General features: G+C 43.8%; 1 protein-coding gene across 3 annotated transcripts in view; it reads right to left on the bottom strand.

The window, feature by feature from the left end:
* Positions 1 to 17,456, bottom strand: part of AGL (amylo-alpha-1, 6-glucosidase, 4-alpha-glucanotransferase) — a 419,432-nt gene that overhangs the window by 278,259 nt on the left and 123,717 nt on the right. For 2 of the 3 annotated variants that reach the window (XM_069232148.1, XM_069232149.1), the window contains exons 11-13: positions 17,200 to 17,339; positions 15,900 to 16,087; positions 2,044 to 2,167 (exon numbers count right to left, since the gene is read on the bottom strand). In XM_069232148.1, coding sequence (XP_069088249.1) covers positions 2,044 to 2,167; positions 15,900 to 16,087; positions 17,200 to 17,339 — 452 coding nt within the window. Of the gene's footprint in view, positions 1 to 2,043; positions 2,168 to 2,519; positions 2,644 to 15,899; positions 16,088 to 17,199; positions 17,340 to 17,456 lie in introns of all 3 variants that reach the window. The other variant, XM_069232150.1, reaches the window with a different exon arrangement.

Here is a 17,456-nt window from a genome sequence, read left to right as displayed (position 1 = left end):
TTCGGTTGATGTGTGGCAGCCCTAGGTGGCCGGGAGATGATCTTGTTCATTTGAGGAGTAATTGCCAAATGTTTAAGCATTGATCTCTTCTTGAAGCCAATGGAGGAGTGGCTCGATTGTTTCATCACTGCCCGTGGCGGCAGTTTAATTAGGTGCCAAAGGCTTTGATGCCGATGCCGGTTTCAGCACTGACGATTTCAGTGCCAATAGTTTTGACACCAATGATTTGCTCAATGTAGAGCCAGTTGCGGTTGGTGCTGAGCCCATTTATTTGGCTGTGCTTTTTCAGCACTGAGCTGGAGCTCAGCATTGTGGTCGAAGTTGATGGTTGGTGCCTCCTCAATGGCTGCAGACTCCTTTGTGTGGTATTCTGGAAGCTCTTTTGTGCCGAAAAGGTCCGCCGGTTTTTCAGAGCTCCTCCACGATATCTTCAAGCATTGTGCCAGACGTTCAGGGAGGATTCTCTTCGATCTGAAGGAGTGGCAAGTGTTGCAAGTGAGCATGTTGTGCTTGGGCGAAAGGCAAAGGTTACAGACCTGATGGAGGTGGATCCATGATATTTTTAAGGGCACAGAGGACAATATCTAAAAGGCATTAATTCCATCACCCTCCCAACGCTGCATAGAATGATTAGAAGGCCCAAGAAAAAGGCCCTGAAGGGCGAGGTCCATGTGGGGCTTAGATAGATTCCAGAATACCCCGGCACAGATGGATTCTTCCCCAAAATACGGAATGAAGAACAGGATATGCGCTTGAATAACAATACAGATGGTTAGGAGTTATCATGGGAACTGAATAGAGTACTGACGAACGGGAGCACATGTCCGTACCCCGATGGCGGAAAGACGACAATCCAGCAATGGAGCTGATGTCTATGTGCATTACCAGAGAGAGGAGGAGGAGTCACTGATCCTTGTGACTCGAAAGACCTCTTCAAAGGAAAACAACCTGCATACATCCAGGCCCAATACCAGGTGGCAGGAGTATGCACAGCATGCGTCAAACAAAAGGTTTCAGGAAACCTTTTTTGCAGGACATTTCTCCTGCCAAAAAAGATATACTGGGAAAACAAACACTGCAAGTTTTTTGGGTGTCCCAAAACCTCACCAGCCAAATTATAATTTAATTCCACATCTATTGTGGGCCTCATGTATACTATGAGAAGACAGTTTAAATCCATTATCATCTTCTTTCGGATGTTCCTAAAATTCTCCAGCAAGCCCAATTTTCTTTTCCATCACCTAACTGTACTGGTCTAAAAATAACTTTGTACACATTAGGAAACTCAGAGTTCGAGCACAGTGGGTGGTTAGTAACACAGGAACCTAGTCTCAAAGCATGGGTGTGTTTTCAATGCATTATTTCCATATAATAAAGTGCACTAAAGAGACAATCTACAAAGTAATTTAAAACTAAGCAGCTCAACTGTACAAACTTGCATCAGAATAAAAGACAAACTGAAGCAACTGTTAATTTGTAATTCCCATTTTAACACCTGTTCAAACAAAAGGTAAGTTATCTCTAACAGTATTAGGGGTTTAAGGATACACTGGGAGCAGAAGGCACTGTATTGAGAATTAATCCTCACATGTTGTCCCCATTTCCTGCATACAATCAACTGTGGAAAGCCAGCAGAGAAGTTAGTTCAGACCACCATATCTGAAAGAATTTAATTAATGCAGAATCACTGAAATGTAAAGACTGTTACTGAGTCCCAGTCTTGTGGGTGTAAACCATTTTTAATGGGCAAAGGAAATGATGCATACTGTACATCAAGCAAATTAAACTTAAAGTTCTGAAGTTGTGTTCCCTTTTACAGATATTCTTATGGTTTAGGAAAATGGAGATATCCGTTCATTTCAGAAACAAATATGTTAGTATATATTTCTATTAACTTGTGAATGTAATAAACATAATTATGAATTTAAAATTAAATGATCAATTACTTGTCATGCAGCAAATTACTGTTCAGGTTACATCCTCAGTTACGTACACTCAGTACTTTAATTATTTAGAATAAATTAAACACCACAGCATGCCTACCTCGAATTAGGGAGCTTATGCCCAGCCTAGTCACAAAGATATTGTCCAACTCCTCACTTCCAGTAAACAGCTCAGCCACTACATACAAATCTGTCCGCAATTTTCTAGCCGTATCCAGCATGTACTGCAGCAGGCACAGCCAAGGAGGTGAAAAACAGAGGAAGCAGGAGAGAGCAAAAGGGAAGGATGCAAAGCTAGGCATGAGTTGTGCAGGAAAGGGAATTGCAATGCAAAAACAGAACAGCAAACAAAGCAAAACAAAGAAAAAGCATGAAAATGCAGCCAAAAGAAAACACATTAAGATGAGATTCAGAGCAGATACAGTGGTGGGAAAGGAAATGGTTGAGGTTTACAAGGCGTTTGCATAGAACAGAGGGTGCAAAAGAAAAGATACAAACATCCAGTTAGTTTCAAAGTACAAACATTAAATAGCAAAACAATCACATTTCGGCATTACTTTAGGGCGCATGAAGTACCTCTAATCAGGCTGGTAATTCCCAGGCGGTTGACAAAGACATTGTCGATGTACTCACTGCCCGTGAAGAGTTCAGCTATCACATAAAGATTAGGTCTGACTGACCTGGCTGCAGCCAGCATCTCCTACAGATTGCAATAGATTTCTTAATGATCAGAAAAAAGCCCTCAAAATTTGTTTGCATACTGGAAGAATCAATAACATTGAAGCTTTAAATATAATATTATCAGGTTGATACCCATCAGATACATTACACCGTAATATAGACAGATGTTTTTTAGAGCTGAGATTAACAGCAACGTTTGACAAGAAGCATTCAGGATAACGCACAATATAACAAAGCACGATGAAAGACTTTCACAGTACAGAAAACGTATTGATGAAAATGAGAAGTGAATCCACAATACCCACATGAGGCCCCAGAGCAGCTTAACAAACGATGGTGGTTTGATACTGTGTATCAACAAGTCAAGACGCTAACAGTGCTTTCAAGTGACTGCTGTACCTCCTTTGGTGTGGGTTTCCTCCTTGCATGGTTCTGACAGCTTTATCTTTATTAACTTAATTCTTTTCAATACCCTATTTTCAGCAGCTTACACTTTTACTGGGACTATTTACTTTGACCTGTTTGACTGTGTTGCCCCGGGGCATTAATGAAAATCTTAATTCTGGTTGTTTTATTCGATTTTTACGGTACTCTTCTCTGTTAGCAAAGAGACAAAAAATGACTCCCAGAATCGTTTGCTTCACCTCACACGTTTTAGATCATTTATACTTAACCACTGAAATAACCTGCAGGTGCATTTGTGGCGTAATTATTATAACCTAAGACACTCACATGACAAATACACGTACCTCATTTGTTTAGTGATTATAACGTCAGAGTTCATATGTGTTGTTCATTCATATGTGATATGTCATAAGTTTGGTGGACAAGAATATTATGTTTTCTGATAAATATTTGAGGCAAAATGTCACACGAGCGTTGTAAAAAAAAAATGTAACTGAAACTGTGTGCTCATGAATCACTAATTTTACATACCCTGTTTTCAGCAGGTGACACTTACAATGGTACTATCCAGTTGGACCTTCTCGACCTTGGTGCCCCGAGGGTATGCCTAAACAAACTGATTACGGTTGGGGGATGGAAGCACACTGCCTCACACCACAGCTCACCCCTTTGCATTGTGGTAAATGCAGTACAAAGATTGTGCTTACTTAAATATTAGCTGAAGTTTTGTAGTTTTTCCTCAGAGTTGGAGCAGATAGTGCTGTACATCTCTAGACACAGGTTTCTGGATTTGATACTTTATCAGTAGAGATCAAAAACATACTTCATGAGGGTTGGTGAGAATGCTGCCACAGTCCTCTCAGGTCTCAGTACCTCTCACTGACGCACAGGTGCATCTCCAAAGGCTTGTCAGCTCGCTGGCTCAAGGGAGCCTTTTTAAACAGAAGGGGGTTGGGATCACACTGCCTCACATCACATCTTGCTCCTTTGATTTGTGGTAAATGGAGTACAAAGTAATATTATGTATCTAGAGATGTACAGCATTAGCTGCACAAACTCTGGGGGAAAAAAGAACAGTTAATATTCAAGTAAGCGCAAACTTTGTGCTGCATTTACAGCAATGCAAAGGGGTGAACTCTGCTGTGATGTAAGGCAGAATGCTCCCATTCCCCTTCTGTTTAAATTGATTAGTTGCTGCATCTGATTTGGTCTATGTAATCAAAGGCAGCAAATATTTGACTTCTCGAATCATGGGTTTGAAATGACACAATTTTGTATCTTGCAATATGGACAGCATCTGTGTGCAAAGATATATGCTTATAATACGACCTATGGTGATCACATGGTACAACACAGGCCAGCAAGTACCCATTTGTTTAGACTCTAAAAGACCAGACTTCATCTGTGTTGCACATTCATCAATGATACCCCAGAAACTTGGGGGAAAGTAATAGAATATATTACTTATCTTGTAAGCATCAGTTTGTGGCATGCAGTGCTGTAGATTCACATGCTGGGCATACTTCTGCTGTCTAGTGTTAGGTCAGGAGTTGTGCAAGTTGTTTTTCAACAAAGTCTTTCGAGTGTCAAGGCTGAGAGACTCCCTCCTCTTGGTACTATTGTACATGGGCATTGACTCCATTGTTAGATTGTTTTCCCACAGATGGGTGAGAACGGAGTTTAAAGTATATGTAAGAACTGTGATGACTATGCTAAATGTAAATGTACAATGCAACTGCGACGGCCAGAGGCGTCCAGGGAGGAGAGAGGGCTCATGTGAATCTACAGCACTACATGTTAGGAACAGATGCTTACAGGGTAAGTAACATATTTCGTTCTATGGGATGTGTGGATATAGAAACACATGCAGTGTTAAACCTGTAAAAATAAATGTGATGGCTAGCCTGTGGGAGTTGCAGTGGTTTGGAAAAGTGTACGTAGCACTGCCTGTCCTACAGTGGCTTGTTGGTGTGCTAGAACATACACATAGTAGTGTTTGGTGAAGATGTGTGATGTGGATCCTGACGCCTCCTTCCAAATGTCAGCTATGGAGATGTTTTCAATAAAGGCCATGGTTGCTCCCTTGTTGCGAGTGGAATGTGCTCTGAGAGAAACAGGTAAGGGTCTTTTGGCCATAAGGTATCATGTTTAAATGCATTTGACTATCCATCTGGCTATGCCCGATTTGTATATAAGGTTGCCTTTAGGAGGTGGAGAAAAAGCAACAAAGAGTTGTTTAGATTTTCAGAAGGATTTCGTTCTATCTATGTAGAATATGAGTGCCCTTTTGATATCTAAGATATGAAGAGCTCTTTCAGCGACTGAATCTGGTTGAGGGACAAAAAACTGGTAGCTCAAAGGATTGATTGAGGTGAAATTGTGAGACTAACTTAGGGAGGAATTTATGATTGGTGCAAAGAACCACTTTGTCTCTATGTATCTGGAAGAAGGGTTCTTCTAAGGTTAAAGCCTGAAGCTCACTAAACAGCCTGAGTGAGGTAATGGCAACTAAAAATGCCACTTTCCAAGAAAGAGACTGAAGGGGGCACAAGTGTAGAGGCTCAAAATGGGGGACACATGAGTCTGGTAAGAATGATGTTAAGGTTCCAGGAGTGTGTTGGAGGAACCCTTGGTGGAATTGCCTTTTTGAGTCAATCCATGAAGGCTTTGATGACTGAAATTTTAAAAAGCAAAAGGTGCTGACTATTTTGAAGATAGACAGCTATTGCAGCAGGGTGTAATCGTTTGTAAGTGAATGCTAAATTTGCCTTTTGTAAGTGAAGCAGGTAGCAGACTCACCATGGCTTTCAGAGGATTAATTTGTTTGGAATGACAGTAGCAAACAAAACTCTTCCATTTTGCTGCATAAAAGGCTCTAGAGGTGGGTCTATGTGCCTCCTTAAGAAAATCCACACATTCTGGTGGTAGGCTTAGATAGCCAAACTCCATGACCTCGTGATCCAAATTGCTAGTTTGAGAATTTTCCGGGCTGGGTGTCTGATTTGTCCTTGATTTTGAGTGACAAGGTCCGGCCTGTTGGGGACCTTCTTGTGTGGAAATACAGAGGTCTAGGAGTGTTGTGAACCAAGGTTGGCACACCCATGTGGGAGCTACCAGGATCATTGTAAGAGATGTTTGCTTGAGTCCCTGAGCCAGGAAGGGAAGAAGTGGGAGAGGCAGAAACTCAAAGGCAAATCTTTGACCAACTCATCCAAAGGATGATGCCCTTTGAAAATGGGTATTGGTACTTGGAGGCTACGTTTGGGCATTTGGCATTTTCTGCTGTGGCGAAAGGGTCGATCTAAGGGAACCCCCACATTTGGGGGTATGGTAAGAGGACTTGTGGGTGAAGTTCCCATTTGTGGATTTGTTGCTGCATCCTACTAAGCAGGTCTGGAAAGTCGCTGTCTGTTCCTAGAAGCCATTCCCCTAACAGGTTAATGTGGTGAGATAGAGCCCACTTTCAGATGGTCTGAGACAGCTGTGATAGTTGTGAAGACCGTGTTTCCCTCTTTTTTTGTAGGTAATGTATGGCTGTTATATTGTCCATCCAGACCAGGACAACCTTGTGAGGCAGGTGAGGTAGGAAAGCTTTCAGTATTAGGTAGACAGCTTGAAGTTCTAGGTAGCTGATGAGGAGAGATTAATGGCTAGCATGCCAAAGACACTGTACTGTGAGGGCTTGTAGGTGAGCACCCTATCCCATCTGTGATGCGTCTGTGGTGAAAAAGATGTGGAGAACAGGGTCCAGAAAAGGCCACCCTTTCAACAGATTGTTGGTGGTCTACCATTGCAGAGAATGGCGAGTGTAGTGGTCTATCAACTCTAGATCCTACAGTTGACTGTGTGACTGAGACCAATGACAAGCTAGACATTGCAGCAGTAGACACATATGTAATCTTGCATGGGGAACTATGGCAATGATGGAGGAAGCCATCATTCCAAACAGACGCATAACCATCCTCACTGTGAGTGTCTGGTTTCTTTGTAACTGAGGCAATGTTGCCTGAAGGTTTTGAATCCGAGCGGGATTGGGGTAGGCTAATATTAATTGTGTTTTTAGGATTGCTCCTAAGTAAGGTTGAATTTGTACAGGTTGGCGGTGAGGCTTGGGGATGTTGATAGTAAACCATAGGCTGTGAAGTAGATCTACTGTCATTTTCACATTGAGTGTGTTGTTGGCACTGCTGATGCGTAATTTGATAAGCCAATTGTCTAGGTAGGGGATTGCGTGAATACTTTGACTTCGCAGATGTGCCGCGACCAGACCCAGGCATTTTGCGAATACTCAAGTTGCGTTAGTCACCACGAATGGAAAAACTTTGAACTGATAATGTTTGCCTGCTATGTCAAATCCTACATATTTGCGGTGAGCAGGGTGTAATGGTATGTGGAAGTAGGCGTCCTTTAGGTCTAGTGTTGTCATATCGTCGCCCTGTTGGAGAAGTAGAATGACGTCCTGTAAGGAGCCATATCGAAGTGTTCTGACAGGATGTGCTTGTTTAGAGGCTTGAAATTTAAGACTGATCTTAGAGACCTGTCCTTTTTGGGGATTAGGAAGTATAGGAAGTATACCCCTGAACCTTGCTGTTGAAGTGGAATGGGTGCTGTAGGAAGCTGGATCTGTATAGATTATATCAAAATGAGATATAGGGGGTTATTACAACTTTGGAGGAGGTGTTAATCCGTCCCAAAAGTGACTGTAAAGTGACGGATATACCACCAGCCGTATTACGAGTCCATTATATCCTATGGAACTCGTAATACGGCCGGTGGTATATCCGTCACTTTACCGTCACTTTTGGGATGGATTAACACCTCCTCCAAAGTTGTAATAACCCCCTAAGTGTGCACAGAGTCCAGGGGTTCACCAGAGGCATAACAGAGGCTAAAGTAGATAATACTAATGCTCTCTTTTATGGTAGTGGGGTCGAGCCCTTAGGCTTATCAGAGAGTAGTGCTGAGCATTTGTTGTACACTCACAGACAATAGAAGAAGCACATACTCAATTACTTAACTACAGACCAATGTTTTTTTTTTTAGCAAAAATGTTTTTTTCTCAATTCATTTTTAGAACCACAAGATTCAAGTTGCAGGTAAGTACTTAAATAGATTCGTATTTCACAGAGGTATCAACAGTACCTTGTTTAAAATCGATAAGTCATACAGTTTTTGAAATACTGGCAATAATCTGTTTTAAAAATAGACACTGCAATTTTCAGGAACAGTTTCTGGGGGGGGAAGAAAAGTTCATTTGTTTTAAAGGTAAGTACAACACTTACAGTTCCAGTCTCCGGGGGTTAGGAAATCCACAGGTTGCGGTTCAAGTTAACCCCAAACACCCACCACCAGCAACACGGGGCCGGCCGGGTGCAGAGGTCAAAGTGTAGCTAAAATTAACATGGGCTCTTATGGAGACTGGAGACACTCGGCTTTAGATCTGCAGGCAGATAAGTATCCGTGACTTCAGAGGGCAGACCTGGGGGGTTTTAGAGGAGCACTGAGGGGGCCACAAGTAGGCACCTAACATACACCCTCAGCGGCACCGCACTGGGGTGGCCGGGTGCAAGGAGCAAACACAATGTCAGGTCTCCAATGATTCTCTATGAGGAGGCCCCGGGGGTCACTCAGAGGCTGCAATGAGATCCAGGGGGTTGTCTCGGGCAAACCACAGGCTGGACAGGGAGGGAGGGCCTCCTGTTGAACGTTGCTGCACTGGAGGTCGGTTTCTCCAAGGCCTGGGGGCTGCAGGCGCAGTGGGTCTTTAAGCATCAGATATCTTCTTCTGGAGCTTTCGCAGTCATGGGTGTCCTTGGGGTTCCCTCTGCAGGCGTCGTAGTGGAGGGGTGGAGACTTGCTCAGAATCACCTGGGGATCCTCGCTAGCTGGTTGGGCCACCTGGACACAGGCCGTGGGCGTAGGGTGTAGAGTGGTTAGGACTCACGCATTCGGAGTGAGGTTGGAGTGCTTGGTTGTTTGGTTCTTCTTGGACAGGGTCGCTGTCCACGGGAGTTCTTAGTACTTTTGGGAGCAGGGCAGTCCTCTGGAGTTTGGCAGAGGTCACTGGTCCCGCTGGATGCGTTGCTGTTCTTTTGCAGGTTCTTCGAAGCAGGAGACAGGTCGGTAGGGCTGGGGCCAAATCAGTTGTCGTCGTCCTTCTTCTCTGCTGGGGGTTTCAGCTAAGCAGTCAGTCTTCTTGTTAGGTCACCAGGAATCTAATGAGCTGGGTTAAGGGAGGCCCTTAACTCCTAGATATAGGGGCGTTTTAGGAGTCAGAGGGCAGTAGCCAATGGCTACTGTACATGAGGATGGCTACACCCTCATTGTGCCCACTCCCTTTGGGAAGGGGGCACAAACCTAATCCTATTGGTCCCTGTCCTCCAAACCAAGATGGAGGATTCTGCAGGGAGGGGGCCACTCCAGATCTGGACCCCTTAGGGGTGGTCCTAGCTGGAGTGGTCACTCCTACCTGTTTTCCCTAATTGTCCTGCCAGACTTTGCACTAAAAGCAGGGCTATGTCCGGAAACGGGCCAACTCTACTAGCTGGAGTGCCCTGGGGGTGCTGTAATCCGAGGCTTCAGCCTTTGAGGCTCACCACCAGGTGTTACAGTTCCCGTAGGGAGGAAGTGTGAAGCACCTCCACCCAGGACAGGCTTTGTTTCTGGCCACCGAGAGCACAAAGGCTCTCACCCCATGTGGTCAGAAACTTGTCTGAAAGTGGAAAGCTGGTACAGACCGGTCAGTCATACACGAGCAGTTTGGTTAACATACAGGGGGCGTCTCTAGGATGCCCTCTGTGTGCATTTTTCAATAAATCCCACACTGGCTTCAGTGGGGGTTTATTGTGCTGAGAAGTTTGATATCAAACTTCCCAGTATTCAGTGAAGCCATTATGGAACTGTGGAGTGCGTCATGACAAACACCCAGACCATAAACTCAATATTTCTACACTGCACTTACAATGTATAAGAATGGACTTATACACTGTAGGGGCATATTGCTCATGCAGCTATAATCACACCTGTGGCATAGTTCACCTTGACTTAGGGCTGTAAGGCCTACTAGAGGGGTGTCTTACCTATGCCACAGGCAGTGGTTTGTGGGCATGGCACCCTGTCAGCTTTGCCTTTTTCTCCCCACCAGTACACACAGGCTGCACAGACAGTGTACATGTGCTTGGTGAGCGGTCCCCTTGGTGGCATAATACATGCTGCACCCCTTGGGGACCTTCCCTGGCCACAGGGCCCTTGGTACCATGGGTACCTTTTACAAGGGACTTAACTGTGTGCCAGGGTTGTGCCAATTGTGGAAACAAAGGTACAGATTTGGGGAAAAAACACTGGTGCTGGGGCCTGGTTAGCAGGATCCCAGCACACTTTCAATCAAAGTTGGATCAACACTAGGCAAAAAGTGGGGGGTAACTATGCCAACAGTGGCACTTTCCTACAGGTTCTATGGCCCCTTTGCGAAGAAGAGCTTGGACTTTCTGCTTGAGAAGGGTTTGATGTTCATGTGATAAGCTGTGTGTGTGTGGTGGTATGTTTGGCAGTGTGGTAATGGGCTCCAGACAATAGCCATGTTGGATAACAACTAATACCCATTTGTCTGTGGTGAGGGTATCCCAGACTAGGTGAAAAAATTGTAGTCTGCCCCAGACAGGTGTTGTGTGGTCAGGGGGTAGGATAGGGTAGGGTAGTCACTGTTTTGCCGTGGGTGTTATTCCGTGGCGGGTGCCCCCTTTGTCCCTACCCTTGTTATTATTTCCTGTGAAGGAGCCTCTGTAATATCTCTTGGTGTAGGAAGTCTCGGGCTGTTTCGGTTGTGAGATGTTGGCCTCCGTGGAGGTGAATTTATATGTACCCTTGTAGCTGTGACAACGAAAAGAGACCCTGGGAGTGGAAGCCTGCAACGCTTCCATTGCTTTGGCTGTGTCTGTGTCTTTTTTCTTTTTTTTCCAGGGTAGTGTCTATCTGCGGGCCAAAGAGGTGTTCTTTATCAAAGGGCATGTTTAAGACTACCTGTTGGACTTCCTGCTTAAAATCTGAGCACCTCAACCAAGCATGTCGCCTTAGAAGAAACACTTGTAGATCCCTCTAGCTGCAGTAGGCGTAGCTTTGAAGATGCAGCAAATGAAATTATTAGTAATGGCCTGTCTCTCTGTACTAATTTGTTGACCGCTCTTCTTATGTTCTTCCTCGAGGTACTGTCAAAGTTCCTCCATCTCGTCCCAATGAGCTCTATCATAACGGGCCAACAGGGCCTGTGAATTGACAATATGCCAATGGTTGGCAGCCTTCCAGCAGTGGCTTGTGCGTCTTTTGGCAACTTACAACCTCGAAATCTCGCTATATTCTTGTAAGGGGAGGAAAGCTAGGAAGAGAGGAAAACTGATATGGGCTCCTCTTATAGATTGGATTATAGTACAGCAAAATTGAGTAAGTCAAGAAGCGTCATGTGGGGTTTAGCAAAGGACTGCTCACCATATTGTCCAGGCTGTAATTAGGCACAGATCAACATCAATGTATATAGTGTAACTGGCTTACCTATACCGCTAATGATGGGTTGACGTTTGGCCTTCCATAAATCTCTGAATATCAGAAAGCTGCTAGAAAATTGATTTCATGTACATTTTTATGACATAATGGGATGTTTATGTATAACTGATTTAAGCTTGTCGCCATACTGGGTGATAATGTAATTTGAAGGATCTGCTTATTTGTTTTGCATGATTAAGGTAATTATGTTCTTTACTCTGTGTGTGTTTGTGTGTAGGGAGGGAGTAAATGGAAAAACACTTGCAATAACAAGAATGGTAAAAAGAAGAAAAAAAGGCAGCCTGCACAGTAATCCTCTTCCCATCAGCATCTATTCACTTACTTTCCTTTTCGGGAGGAGGGATATCTCCAGTAGCCTGACTATTAGCCATTTTGCGTATAGTGATCGTTATAATGGAGTCTGGTGGTACTTGACTCCAAATGAATAAAGGGTCTGACAGCGCTGCTTTATATTTTGCCCACTCTAGGGGTGACAACCCTGGTTTTAGCTGGGTCTTTGAAGATGTCATCTGCAGGTCTCATCATGCCAGGTACCATTGGCAGATACTGTGTCTCTTTGTGGGTAGAGGCTAGCGTGTTAAAAAGAAAATCTTGTTCAATGGAGTCTTTATGTAATTCAACATTGTGGAAAGCTGCCGCTCTCGCAATTATGTCTTGGTAAGAGGCTGCATCTTCAGGAGGGGAAGGGTTAGCTGGGTACACATCTGGGTCATTTGGTTTAGTGGGATCTGTATCATACATGTCTCATGGGACAAGCTCTCCTAGTGGCCCAGCTAACCCAACGTTGTCTGACTGTGGTGACCCCTGAGGTGAGATATCCAGTGTATCAAGTGTTGGTGATAATGGAAGAGGAGAATGAGGGGGGTGGAGGTGGTGGTGGTGTAGGAGGAGGATGGTAGGCAGGGCTAGTGGCCTTGTCCTTTGTTTTCTTCCTGGGAGGAAGGGGTATTTCAAGTGCCTCCTCAAAAGTCAATTTCCTCTTTGGAGGTGGAGGAGAGAAATAGGTAGCAATAATGCAGCCAGTCCCAACTTGTATCTGATTCTTCCACTGGCGAATGTCCAGTATCTCAAGACTGGGGTTGAGAGGGGATGTGGAAGCGGAAGATGTTTTAGGGTTTTTTGGCTCCTAAAGTTTCGGTACCCTGTATTTCGATTTCAAATGTTGATTCTTCATCGGCACCAAGGGAGATGGAGTTGACTGCCAGGTCAGTACCTAAGGTAGTACTAGTGCCGAAACATGTTCTCGTTCCAAGGAGAACGTAGTTGATGCCGAAGGCTTGGCCTTGGTGGCAATCTTCGGCGCTTAGCCAAGGGCCGGGCATCTGCAGCTGTTTTTCGGATCCGACCATGGCCAGAATGCAGTGGTGGTCAGGCAACCTCTAATAGGGGTAGTGGGGAAACCACAGATTTCTTGGCCGGCTTGTGTGTTGGTGCAGGGGCCACAGTACTCATGTGCTGGGCAGATGGAACTTCCTGCATCTCTATGTCTACCTTGATGTTGGAGCCAGAGGAATCCTCGATCGAGAAGGCCTCTCCATCTTCTGCAGTTGGCTCTTCCTGGGTGTGCTCTTCGCCGAAGAGGTCAGGAGTGTCATCTGTGACCTACTGCAACATTTTGAGCTGACAAGCCCTACAAACCAGAAGGGTCTTCTTGGATCAAAACGATTTACAGGAGTCGCAGTCAGCTTCCTTGTAGTCAGGTGAAAGGCAAAAATTGCACCCAAGGTGAAAGTCAGTGTGTGGATATTTCGTGCAACAATGCAGGCAGAACCTGAAAAGTGTGCCTTCCATCACCAGAAATGCATTTTCAATGGAGCTGGAGATACCTTGAATGGTAGGCATGAACAGGCGCTGCCCCGAGGAGCAGTCGGTGGAAGGAACCCGAACCGATACATTTTCTTAGAAGTGCAAGTATGGAAAGGCACGATCCAAAACGATACCGTCAAGGACAGTAAAAAGCTGAAGAAGTGTAGCAAACAGAGTAGTGGCACGGAGCGAAGGTACACATGTCTAAACCCAACGGCGAAGAGAAAACAATCTAACAATGAAGTCAGTGCCCATGCGCAATATCCCCAAGAGGAGGAGTTACTCAATCTTGTGACTGGAAAGACTTCTTTGAAGAAAAATAACTTGCACGACTCCGGACCCAACACTAGATGGCAGGGGTATTCAGAGCATGTGTAATGACAGCGACACGTCATAGAACATTATGTTTTCAGGTAAATATTAAAGGTATTATGTGCAGCATAATAAAACAGTATGGATCGGAATCGGTTCCTTATGTAATTTTCCTTGACACAAAATGAACCCATTTCATCATGCACTTTACCACTGAGGCTAAGGAAAACAAATATTTTTTACTGCGAGGAAGGTGTGATAGTTTAACCTTTGTATGTTAATTCTATTCAAGATGCTGCTTAGTTTCAAACGTCATTTGACATCATGTATGAGCTAGGGAACAAGCAGTAATTCTGGGAGAAACTTACTGCAAAATGGTGTAAAGATGTGTGTCTTGATAGCATAAAGAGGATACATAATTTGCAAAACATTTTATATTTGAAGTATCTAGTTATGCATAGGATACTAGATATACTAATGTAAATGCATTTGATGAAGAAACAAATTTGAGAAACGTTGCACTGCTGATGAGCGCACAACAGAACTATAAATATTTATGATGATACAGTAATTTTGTTTTCACAGCTTTTTGGGTCTTAGTGAAAGCCTTTAGCTTAATGTGGCTCCTGGAAGGTTCAAGTATTGATATCTCACCATAATGGCCTACATTGCAACAACAAGAGGGGATGCTGGTGAACATGTTACTTACCTTTGGAAACGCATTATCTGGTAGACACTATGGGCCTGATTACAACTTTGGCGGAGGGGGTTAATCCGTCCCAAATGAGACGGATTTCCCGCCCGCCGTATTACGAGTCCATTATAGCCTACTGAACTCGTAATACGGTGGGGGGGATATCCGTCACATTTGGGATGGATTAACCCCCTCCGCCAACGTTGTAATCAGGCCCTATATCCAGCTCCAGATCGTCTGGGATCAGAATGGGGCTAGTGGCACAGGAAGCATCGGCATCAGGATCGGTGCTGGAGCAGGTGCGTGGGTACGACCAGCGCGGATGCATATCCAGATCCAGATTTGCATCCATGAGATCCCATCAGAGCAGAGGTCGAAGCCACTGATGCAGAATGAGATGGGGCCTCCTCTGACCCCTTCAGGGCCCGAATGCGCTCCAGAGGGTTAGCCCCGATCGAATACACAGTGCATAGCCTCATAGAAGTCTTTTACTTGAGCTGGGGTCACTCAAGCTCCCAGAAATGGAGGGTGGTGCAGAGTCGTACCTGGCATCGATTCCGTGGAACCGTGCCTGAAAAACCCATCTTCCTAACTCGTTGTGTTGGATGATGGACGAGGTGAAGTCCGTTTAGATTTCTTATTCTTCTTGTGCCTCTTATCTGAGTGCCCCAAGGACCTCCAGTGAGAGGAAGAGGATTTGGGGATCCTGGAGCAGTCCCCAAACCTTCTCCTCGACTGGGACCGTGAGTTCCGAGGAGTGGTGCAGGATGGCGTCTACTCCCTCAAAGCCACTGACACCATTGCCCAGTACTCAGAATCCGACTTCGAATCATGGTCACGCTTGAGAAACCATAGGCAGACAAGGTTAGGGTCTATAACTAACATGGCATGGTGACAGGCGCCACACAGCTTGAATCAATCTTTTCTGGAAGACATCCTCAACACACTTTCGAAAATGCTCAAAATTCTTTCGACAAAAGCCTCTCAAAAAATGACAGTGTGGTAGCTCTCTCCGGATATACGCTAAATGGCGCAGAAAGAATAGAACTGGCGTCTTCACACCTAGGTGGTGACTATAAAGGTGACCAGAATGTCACATCTAGCACCAACGACGCTGATGATGCCACACGGGAACCAAATGGAGCCACCAGATGGCATGCGCAGGGCTATTGCTCAGGCAAAAGTTATTGCATCGAGGAAATTCAAAGGCAAGAAATCTGCAGATAGAAGTCTCTATCAAATGTATTAATTAATGACTGGTTGCATCTGCAAGGAATTATCTTTTTTTGCAGAATGAACTACAAAGCTACAGTTCAAAAAGAAATTCATAAAGACCAAGATATACTCAGATTTGACCATACGCAAATAAGAAAATCACTCTATCGGGTAAGTTGTTAAGAATTTCATGTTGAGTGAATAGAATTTTAAACTGATTACGAAATAGTGTCCAGAGGAAGGCTATATGGTTTAAATCATCATTATAATAGGATATCATTCTGTACCTCAGCTACATGAATGGGAGTTGAGTGGCAGTTGTCAAGGCGCACTCCATGGAAATATTTGGCAGTAATCTCAGTGTACTTCTTCATGTGTTCCCAGAGGTAAGGGCAGTCCTCCTTTTTTTCCCCATAACGCAGCTTGACACTATCGCCCCAAGCAATAAGTTCTCGTCTGAGGTAAACATTTGAGCCTGTAAAGAAAGCAACAATATGCATCATACAGCTTGGTGCAGATGTTTATTAGCCTTGTTTTTTTCAGCTACCAAACCATTTTCACGAAAAAGTGGACGTATTTGCATGTAATTCTCTTGAACATATAGTTATTTATTGATTATCAGTTCATCAGCACGTATGCAGAAAGTCTACGGTTGAAATAACACTAAACATTTTCTGGTTAAAGAATAATTTTCGTTCTAAGACTGACTATCCATTTAAAACTTAAGTTGAATCGAATCACTTACTGCAGTAAAAACTTTCATGACTATAAATGATGGTGCACAAAGCACAATCCCATACTTTAACAGATAAGAGGTTCTCTTAATGTTAGGCAATTACCACTTTAGTGGAATATTACATCACAATGGTGTACTGGAAGTCCTTAAGATCCAAAATAAACAGCCATTCTGGATTAATAGTTATGAGGGGAGTTGTACTGGGAAAGCATGCAGTTAGTAAACAGCATTAGATAGGGAAAAATAAATATGTGAAAGTAACTCTAGTATTCATACTCATTTCGAATTCTTAACAGCTAATTTGAAGGTCTTAAGCAACCCAAATCCACTAACAAATATGCTTATGTAACCAACACTGTATTTTAGAAAACGCAAGAGTGCATGCAAATGCACAGACATTTACCATTGCTCAATATATTCCTGCCATAAGTGCCTTCTCTCTCACTACCTGCCCACTGTGCAGTGTACCTAAGATGAGAAGATGGGGCTACAATGCAATTTACTATCTCAGATATCTAATAAGCACATGTTGCAATACTTAGGAGACAGGCTGAGATTCAGCTCGCAAAAATGGCAATACACCTCTCAAGACATCAAATATCCTAATCTTCTTTGTTTACAGTTTTACCTGTACGTCTGGTATCAAGTTGATTTGAATTTATTGTAATTGTTTTTTTTGTTTTTTTTTTACTTTTGCTACATTGAGTAAGGTAAAAGTTAATATCATCTAAGTTTTTGAGTGGCTGTAACGTAGAAGACACTTTACGAACAGTTTGAATGCTTTCCTATCAATTCTTGCATAACTGCCTTTTAATATTCTAATGCTCCTTCAAAATAAAATATTTACTCACTTTCTTCAGCAAAGTTGCGAAGAGGATCGTCACCCATGACCCACCCATTGTGAGCCAGGAAATGGCAGGCTTTAGATGGCTGATGTATCATAGATTCTTCCTGCTCCAAGGACATCTCTTTAAATCTGTATGTAAAATACCTGTGCACAAAAAAATCTGGTATTCATATTAAGGTTTAGATTAGGTAAGGCTCATTCATATTTTATTTGACATATCCCACACTCAATTTCTGTTGCCAACAACTACCACACTGAGAT

This window comes from Pleurodeles waltl, chromosome 4_2 (assembly GCF_031143425.1).
Source record: "Pleurodeles waltl isolate 20211129_DDA chromosome 4_2, aPleWal1.hap1.20221129, whole genome shotgun sequence".
Taxonomy (NCBI): Eukaryota; Metazoa; Chordata; class Amphibia; order Caudata; family Salamandridae; genus Pleurodeles; species Pleurodeles waltl.
The sequence above is the reverse complement of the archived record's forward strand: the minus strand, read 5'-3'. Positions and strand labels throughout refer to the sequence as shown.